This window comes from Rattus rattus, chromosome 17, assembly GCF_011064425.1.
Source record: "Rattus rattus isolate New Zealand chromosome 17, Rrattus_CSIRO_v1, whole genome shotgun sequence".
Lineage (NCBI taxonomy): Eukaryota > Metazoa > Chordata > Mammalia > Rodentia > Muridae > Rattus > Rattus rattus.
In genome coordinates, this window is record NC_046170.1 from 15,277,332 (window position 1) to 15,287,016 (window position 9,685).

At 50.1% G+C, this 9,685-nt stretch overlaps 1 protein-coding gene across 1 annotated transcript; it reads left to right on the forward strand.

Annotated features, from left to right (window-relative positions):
* Window positions 1-1,114: 1,114 nt before the first annotated feature.
* Window positions 1,115-6,639, forward strand: Best2 (bestrophin 2). Its single transcript, XM_032887799.1, has 9 exons — window positions 1,115-1,351; window positions 1,449-1,543; window positions 2,613-2,846; window positions 2,925-3,079; window positions 3,403-3,480; window positions 4,128-4,280; window positions 4,365-4,445; window positions 4,569-4,723; window positions 5,843-6,639. The coding sequence occupies exons 1-9, from the start codon at window positions 1,200-1,202 to the stop codon at window positions 6,264-6,266; spliced, it is 1,527 nt and encodes a 508-aa protein (XP_032743690.1). The 5' UTR covers window positions 1,115-1,199; the 3' UTR covers window positions 6,267-6,639.
* The last annotated feature ends 3,046 nt before the right edge of the window (window positions 6,640-9,685 follow it).

Sequence of the window (9,685 nt, forward strand, 5' to 3'; positions counted from 1 at the left end):
AGCAAGAAAGTACAAGGCCGACCTCCCACACGCACCACTACCCCACCCAGCCCCACCCCCCTGCCCAGGAGACAAACTGGCAGACCTTCTCCAAACAAATTTCTGAGGCTGTAAGTCAACTAAAGGGGATGGACTTGGGAGGGGCTGCCCACGCTCACTCCCCAGCTCCTTCCCAAACAGTCTGGCTTCAGCCCCACCCAATACTGAAGACACCCTCCCATTCAGTCTCTGTCCCCTGTGTCCCTGTACTGCCACAGGTGAGATGGACCAGGCCTGGGGAAACCAATAGCCCTGGACGGGCAGGCTTTGAGCAGGACTCCTGGGGGGCAGGGTGGAAGGCTAGGAGGGACAGCGAGAAAGGAAGAAAGAACAAGGAGGATCTGAAGAAGTGCTGGAGGTGTTAGAGCTGGGGGATTAAGTGGGAGTTGGGGTGAGCTGGTTCCTATCGGGAGGAAGGGAGGCTGCAGGACAGACTGGGGACCGGGAGCTTTAGAGATGCCATTCAGAGCAGTTCTGAATATGAGGAGGGTGATAGCTTCTGACTGTGAGTTCTGCCCCGGCAGACTGTAGTCTCAAGAGAGGACAGAGAGAAAACCCAACCTGGGAGAGTGGGAAACGAGTATGTGGGGGATGTTGAACTCTGAGAATTAGAAACTGAAGACTCAGGAGCTCAAGAAGATTGAGTGTTGTGCAGGTGAAAAGGATAGGGGGTGTGGGAGAGTTAAGTCAAAAAGTGACTGGATGGGGTTGGGGATTTAGCTCAGTGGTAGAGCGCTTGCCTAGCAAGCGCAAGGCCCTGGGTTCGGTCCTCAGCTCCGGAAAAAAAAAAAAAAAAGTAACTGGATTCGGCCAAAGGTTTAGGAAGTGAAAGACCTAAGTAAAAATCAAAGAGGCTTGGACCAGTAGTCTAGAGGAAGAAGACAGAGGAAGACTGAGAGAAGGGAATTCGAGAGAGAGCCAAGACGCAGGGAATTGGGGGGTGAGGTAGGGGTAGTAACAGGACGTGGATAGGGACCGCTCTAGGGCAACTAATCGCCAGGGTCCTGAGACACTCGATATCACCTGGTGCTCTGTCTGCCGGGCACCTCCACCTTCAACTGAAATTTCCAGGATCAGCCCATCCCAGCTTTTTCCCTTGGCTCACAGGCCCGGACTCAGGCTAACCCCTTCTACATTGGCCACGCTGGCCAGGTGCAGCGATGACCGTCACCTACACAGCCCGAGTGGCGAATGCCCGCTTCGGTGGCTTCTCGCAGCTGCTGCTGTTGTGGCGCGGAAGCATCTACAAGCTCCTGTGGCGAGAACTGCTGTGTTTCCTGGGACTCTACATGGCACTAAGCGCCGCCTATCGGTGAGAAGACCTGGAGTTTGGGCTGGGAATCTGAGTCCTGTGGAAGGGAATGGGAGTGGAGGGGAGAACTGTAGCTCCTGCATTCCCTACCCCGCAGCTTCTTACTGGCAGAAGAGCAGAAGCGCTACTTCGAGAAGCTTGTCATATACTGCGACCAGTACGCCAGCCTCATCCCCGTCTCGTTCGTACTTGGTGAGGTCGTGCCCCCTGAAAATCCCATTCCTACTAAGGAAGAAATCTGTCTTCCATCCATGCTTCCTGGAGACCCCCATCCCTACTCCTCTAAGACAGACACATCACTCAAATCTAGCCTCCAGAGCTTCCTACTTCCGAATCTACACCCAGAAGATGACCATATGTTCCTACATCCTGAGACACTGGATATCACTTGGTTAAGAAACCTTCTGAGGTGTCCCCTTGGGAGCATCACCTCATCCACAGTCTTACTACAAATTGTGTGCGGGTCAGGTTACTATCTTCTAATCGCACACATTCTAAGCGCCCTCCCTCCGGGAAATAAATATTATTCCATTCAAATCCAGCCTGATCCCAAGCCCCACAGAAACTTCACATTCTTTGCATCACATGGATGGGAAGACCAACCTGTTCAGCTCTCCCTCTCACAGAGGGCCAAACTCTTTGTGTGGGCTTGGGTTTTCTTTTGTTTGGGGGGGGGGTGTTTCTTTATCTTTTTGTGTGTTTTTGTTTGGGACAAGGTTTTTCACTATGTAGCCTTGGTTGGCCTGAAACTCCCTATGTAAACCAGGCTGAGAACTAAAATCTCTCTCCCTCTCCCTCTCCCTCTCCCTCTCCCTCCCCCTCCACCCTACCCTCCCCCCCCTCTGTCTCCCAAATGCTGGGATTAAAGTCATGTGCCATCACAGCAGTCTCAAACTCCTATTTTTTAAGTTTCAGGGATTACGTGTGGCTGCCGTGGTAAATCTACCTAGCTGTCCCTGGTGTACATTCCACCTTTGCACACCAGTGGGGTCAGGGGAATGTACCTTCGTGGCCCCTGGGTTTCCATGTCTATATTAGGACCACAATTCCCCACCTCAGGGTACCTCAACTTGCTCCAGTCTCTTTGGTTTCAGGGCTGGATCCCCACATTCTCAGACAAGATGGCTTGTGTGGTCAGGGTGACCAGCCTTTTCCAAGTGTCCCTGATGCAAACCCTGTATCATACCGGTTCTGTGGCTTGGGTTCCCAAATTCTTGGCCGCTGCATCCTTGCTGAGTTTCCATCTCCGGCTTGTCCCCAGGCTTCTACGTGACTCTGGTGGTGCATCGCTGGTGGAACCAGTACCTATGCATGCCCCTGCCAGACGCACTTATGTGCATAGTGGCCGGCACGGTGCATGGGCGCGACGATCGGGGTCGCCTCTACCGGCGCACGCTCATGCGCTACGCAGGGCTCTCCGCGGTGCTGATCCTTCGTTCTGTTAGCACAGCAGTCTTCAAACGGTTCCCCACCATAGACCACGTGGTCGAGGCTGGTGAGTCTCTGGCCAGAGGATGGCAGGACCAGACAGGAGAGCGGTGAGAGTAACCTTGGATCACCCTCCCCACTCCAGGATTTATGACCCGAGAGGAGCGCAAGAAGTTCGAGAACTTGAACTCGTCCTACAACAAGTACTGGGTGCCCTGCGTGTGGTTCTCCAGCTTGGCAGCGCAGGCGCGACGAGAGGGGCGTATCCGTGATAACAGTGCCCTTAAATTGCTGCTAGAGGTGAGCCTGAGAGGAAGTCATTATTAGAAGAACAAAAATTGTGCACTTTGGAGTGGGTCGACGGTGGCTGACCTCCCACCTCCCACTTCCCTTGTGAAGCAGTATTCCAAACACCCTTACCAAGTGCATTTATTGCCATGCGGGCAGCTCTGTCCTGCGTAATAACCCCACCCAGGTGTACATCAGCACTAAATACCCCGCAGCGCCAGGATACTCTCAGCTAATTCATAATATGCGACCCCCTTCTCCATCGGGATACCCTATAGTTAATCTTCACACAAGTTCAGCGTTCAACCCCGTACATGGCCTGCATCTACCCACAGGAGCTGAATGTGTTCCGGAGCAAGTGCGGGATGCTGTTTCACTACGACTGGATTAGCATACCCCTCGTCTACACCCAGGTAACTTCTCCATGCCTCCATTTATAGTCAACCTAGGAGGCCCTATTCCTCTTAAGGGAAAATGGAGGTCTGTTCATGGAGATACACACATCTGTACTAACTCCTCGCATTCAGGAAACTGAGGTAAAAGAATCCAGAGTTTGAAACCAGGCTAGAGAGATGGTTTCTTTCTTTTTAAAAAAAGATTTGTTTATTTTATTTATTTAAGTACACAATAGCTGTTTTCAAACACACAAGAAGAGGGCATCAGGGGGTTGGGGATTTAGCTCAGTGGTAGAGCGTTTGCCTAGCAAACACAAGGCCCTGGGTTCGGTCCCCAGCTCCGAAAAAAAGAAAAAAAAAGAAAAAGAAAAAAAAAAAGAAGAAGAAGAGGGCATCAGATCCCATTACAGATGGCTGTGAGCCATCATGTGGTTGCTGGGAATTGAACTCAGGACCTCTGGAAGAGCACTCAGTGCCCTTAACCACTGAGCCCAGGAAGATAGTTTCTTAATAATAATTTTTTTTAAAGTGTAAGATCTGAAAGTCAGTCACAACTCAATCATCCTGATGTTCATGCTGGTCCTGATTTTCCTGTGATTCCCTGAGGCGCACGGGAAGGGGTGGGGGGCGAGGAGTGATCTGGTTTCCATTTGTCTGGCGCTTAGGTAGTCACTATCGCAGTGTACAGCTACTTCTTGGCTTGCCTCATCGGCCGTCAGTTCCTAGACCCTGCACAGGGCTACAAAGACCACACCCTGGACCTATGCATTCCGATCTTCACCTTGCTGCAGTTCTTCTTCTACGCTGGCTGGCTTAAGGTGGGTGGGGCCCTGAGGCAGGAACGGAAGAGTGGGATTCGAAAGATTCTCCCAGCTCCACCAGCCTCTCTTCTCTCAACTCAGGTAGCAGAGCAGCTTATTAACCCTTTCGGAGAGGACGACGACGACTTCGAGACCAACTTTCTTATTGACCGCAACTTCCAGGTCAGCGTCTCCAGTTTTCTGAATGATCCCAGACTCTCCTAGGCCCGACCCTAAACGCCCTTCACTCTTCGATCACGCACCGTGAGGACTCTACCCACTCTGCCTGCCTGTCCGCATCCCCAGGTGTCCATGCTAGCGGTAGATGAGATGTATGACGACTTGGCCATGCTGGAGAAAGATCTATACTGGGATGCAGCGGAAGCTCGAGCGCCCTACACCGCGGCTACCGCTTTCCTGCTTCAGCAACCCTCCTTCCAGGGCTCCACCTTTGATATAGCGTGAGTTAGCGGGGTGGGTGTGGCTTAGGGCTCTGTAGGCCTAGAAAGGGGAAGGGGATCCCAGTAACTAAGCTAGGCAATTTTGCCTGGAAAGGTGGAGCATGCTAAGAACTGAGGGAATCAGGAGTTCGGCTAAGCAACCGGATCAAGTTCGGGGCGTGACTGAGGTGGGAACTGGTCATCAGTTGGAGATTGGGGGCAGAGCTGAAGACTTTAGAGACACGATTGGGCCATGATTGAGGTTGTGGCGCCGGAAGATATGGCTAGGTCCTTCAGAGTGACACATAGCGGTGGTTGGAGCCAGGTGGATCTCAGATGCTTCGAATCCCGGTTCGTGGATTAAGAAGAGAAAAGCCGGTTGGGGATTTGGCTCAGTGGTAGAGCGCTTGCCTAGCAAGCGCAAGGCCCTGGGTTGGTCCCCAGCTCCGGAAAAAAAAAAAAAAAAAAAAAAAAAAAAAAAAAAAGGAGTAGGGTCTAGTCTATCATGAAAGAGGTCCGAGTTTCCACCTCAAACACCGCTAAACAGACAGAGATAAATTGGCAGACTCGGATGTGACGGCAAACACAGGTAGTCAGTCCCAGGACTGGGGAGACAAGAAGCAAGGTTGATTTACTCACATGTCTGAGGCCAGTCTGAACTACATAGTGAATTTCAGGTCGTAAGAAGTGGTGAGGCTTTGTCCGAACAAACAACACTGAGAGAGGTGGGGAGGGAGAGGGAGAGGGAGTGTTCCTTCTTTGAAACCTCTCGTACTCCTAGGAGTTCCTCTCTTTTCCTTAACATACCTTTCCTCTGTTCAAAAATAAGACAACAACAACTAAACAAATACCAGAAAACTAGCCAGGTGGTGGTAGCACTCACTAAGGCCAGGACTCGGGAGGCAGAGGCAGGCAGATCTCAGTAAGTTCAAGGCCAGTCTGGTTTACAAAGCGAGTTCTAGGACAGCCAGGGCTACCCAAACAAAACCTGATGGGGCGAGGGACCAGGGTTGGGGAGGTGGGGTTAGGGTGAGAAGAGTGGATGGGAGGGGACGGCATGGAGGGGGGAGGGGCAGAAAACTAAAATGAAATAATACATTAGCGCAAAGGAGCGAGTGATGACCTCTGTCCATCCTGTAGGCTGGCTAAAGAGGACATGCAGTTCCAGCGGCTGGACGGCGTGGATGGCCCGCTGGGAGAGGCTCACGGGGACTTTCTGCAGCGCCTCCTGCCGGCAGGGGCCGGTACTGTGGGTCCGCTGGGACGGCGCCTGTCGCTGTTGCGGCGAAAGAACAGCTGCGTGTCCGAGGCCTCCACCGCAGCCAGCTGCGGCTGTGCGGGCGCGGCGGATGGCGGAGGCGTTGAGTGCGGTTGTGGCGATCCATTGCTCGACCCCAGCCTGCGGGAACCTGAGCTGGAGCCTCCCGCATGTCCTGAGCCGCCTACCCCTATCCCGGGCCCAACTCCTGAACCTTTTACCACTGTGTCGATTCCCGGGCCTCGGGCTCCTGCGCCACCCTGGCTACCCAGCCCTATTGGAGAGGAGGAAGAGAGTCCGGCCTGAGACCCTGGCACCAGGACCCCTACGGACACCTAATCCTGCACCGGGCATGCTGGCGACCACCGGGGTCTGCACAAGCTAACTAGGCCTACAGAAAGCCGACCTGTTCATTTTGACCAACCGTGTCTCCCACTAGGGCTGGTGGTGTTAGGGGTCCATATTCTCCCAGCTGCTGTTGCTTCTCCCCGCCCCGACCCCCGACCCCACTCCCTAGCATCTTTAAGAGACTTTGTTTCCCAAACACCACCGACTGACCTGTGGCCTCTGTGGCTCTTCTGACTGGTGCCTTGTGTTCTTCCCTTCCAGTGGAATTGTGATTGCTTACCTCATGACTTGTGAGGATGAAAACAAAAATAAACGAAACTATGTCTTTAAAGCAGTTGTTTATACTAGGCATTCGATAAATGGTTAACACTGAAGTGTTGTCTCTAGCCAGATGATTTGGAAATTCTTCTAGGTCTTTTTTTTTTTTTTTTCTCACTGTGCAGAATTGACTAGCCTATACTTCCTGAAATGGACTAGGCAGGCTCTCTTCGAACTCACATTTACCTCCCTTGCCTACCGAGTGCTAGCCTTAAGATGAGTCACACCACACCTGGCCTCCGAGACTTTCCTGATGATGTTCCAGTCAGTCATTCTCTACTCCTTTCCCCAAATTGTGATGTAGCCCCTTGGTTTTACTCACTGGCGAGACAGAGTGCTGCCTAGTGGCCTGACCTTGAAGGTGTCAGATAAGCACTTGGGATGAGCTATATCACTCATTAGTGAGGTAGCCACAAAGCAATGGTTTTCCCCTTGCTCCTCAAACCTGCAATCTCTCAGTACTCCAGATCCTGTATGTGTGGTGCTGAGGGATGCAACCCAGGGCCTCCCACATGCTAACTAAGCCAGGTCACTGTGCTGGACCCCAGACCTCCAGGTTTGTTTGCACTATATCGTCATCATCATCATTTATTATTTATCTATCATTATTATTATTATTATTATTATTATTATTATTATTATTTACTTCGTTTAGAAGTACCTATTTTGGGTTTAGTTGGTTGGTTTTGGTTTTGGTTTTGGGTTTGTCTTGTTTTCTTTTCTTGGAGACAGGGTTTCTCTGTGTATCCTGGCTGTCCTCAAACTCAATCTGTAGACCAGGCTGGCCCAGAAGCCAGAAGCCCACTTGCCTCTGCCTTCCACCTGCTGCTCCAGCTGCAATTATTATTTTTTAAAGACTTATTCATTTATTATATATAAGTACACTGTAGCTGTCTTCAGACACACAAGAAGAGGGCATCAGATCCCATTACAGATGGTTGTGAGCCACCATGTGGTTGCTGGGAATTGAACTCAGGACCTCTGGAAGAGTAGTCAGGTGCTCTTAACCTCTGAGCCATCTCTCCAGCCCAACTGCAATTATTTTAATGTATGAGCACTTGCCCACATTACGTCTGTGTACTGCATGTGTTGTTCATCCTGAGACCAGAAGATGTTAGATCTCCTAGAACTGGAGATACACACAATTGTGAGCTGTCATGTGGGTGCTGGGAATCAAACCCAAGTCCTCTGGAAAAGCAGTCAGTGTCCTAAACTGCCAAGCCTTCTCTCTAGCCATTACTTTATTTTAGTTCCTTCAAGAATGTTCTCACTATATAGCTCTGGCTGTCCTGGAACTTACTGTGCAGACCAGGCTAGCCCCAAACTTCACAAAGATCCACCTGTCTCTGCCTCCTAAGTCCTGGAATTAAAGGTATGTGCCATTATATCCAGTTTTCATGCTTTGTTTTTTTTTTTTTTTTTTTGAGAAGATTTTATTTATTTTACTGGGGCAGTGATGGCGCACTCCTTTAATCCCAGCACTCTGGAGGCAGAGGCAGGTGGATCTCTGAGGCCAGCCTGGTCTACATATCGAGTTCTAAGACAGCCAGAGCCATATAGAGAAACCTTGCCTCTAAAACTAAAAACAAGATTTTTTATTTTGTCTGTGAGTGCTTGTCTGCATGTGTATACGTGCCCCAATGTCTGTCACCCTTGGAGGCCATAGGAGGCCATTAGATTCCCTGGAACTACAGTTACAGCCGCTGTTGGTGCCATGTTGGTGCTGGGATTTAAACCTGGGTGAGTGCCAAGTGTTCTTAACTTTGTTCTTTTCTTTTCCTTTTAAAGATTTTATTCAGTTGTATGAGTACTCAGTTGACTTTAACTTAGCAGGACACCTTCCCTAACCACCTCACCTCAGGGCCTTGACACATGATAATCCCCATCTGGGCTGTTCTTCTTCCCTAGGTGTCCAGATGACCCCATCCAAATCTCTGCCTGGTACCTGCTTCCTGGACTTAGAGTTTATTCAAGGCGTGGGGAGGAGAGGTAAGAGGGCAGTAGGGGCAGAGAAAGGCAGAGAGAGAGAGAGAGAGAGAGAGAGAGAGAGAGAGAGAGAGAGAGAGAGAGACGGAGGGAAATGTGAAGAGAAAGGACAAAGGGGAAGAGAGCAAGAGCTTTCTTTTTAGTGTTTTTGTTTTGAAGATTTATTTATTTCATGGATGTGAGTACACTGTAGCTGTCTTCAGTCACACCAGAAGAGGGCATCAGATCTCATTAGAGATGGTTGTGAGCCACCATGTGGTTGCTGGGATTTGAACTCAGGACCTCCAGAAGAGCAGTCAGAGCTTTTTTTTTTTTTTTTTTTTTTTTTTTCCGGAGCTGGGGACTGAACTCAGGGCCTTGCGCTACCACTGAGCTAAATCCCCAACCCTGCAGTCAGGGTTCTTAACCACTGAGCCATCTCTCCAAGCAGTGATGGTGGCACATGTCTTTAATCCCAGCACTCAGAAGCAGAGCAAGGCAGATCTCTTGTGTTGCTGGACTTTACAATCCTAATGAACCCATATAAAACATACACAATCCAGATATTTTAAGTAATAACTTGGGATTACTGACAGGAGATGGATTTTACTAGACAGAGGGTAGGTATTTGTCCAGCTCTGGTGCTGATTGAGGCGTATTATAAACATAAAGGTGTGTGTGTTTTATCCAGGAACTAAGTTGTTAAAGGCAGGGTAGAAACTCCAGGATAGTCAGGGATTCACAGAGAAACCGTCTCAAAAAAACAAAGATTAATATTCATTCATTCATTTATAGACCTATGATGTGGCTCCAGCTGTCCTCGAACTTGCTACATATTCTAAGCTAGCTCTGAACTCAGACAGCCAGCTGCCTCTGCCTAAATGCTGAAATTAAAGGCATTTATGACCATGCCTGGCTAGAAACTCACTGCTTTGGACTCACTGACTGGCCAGTGAGCTCTCAAACTTCATCAGTGCCCCAATCCCTCAAAGTAGGAAAACAAGCACACGCAGCCCCTCAGATTGTGTGTGTGTGGTTGATGGAGATCAAATTCAGCTCCTCATGCATGCTAACAGACAACAACAACCAAACCT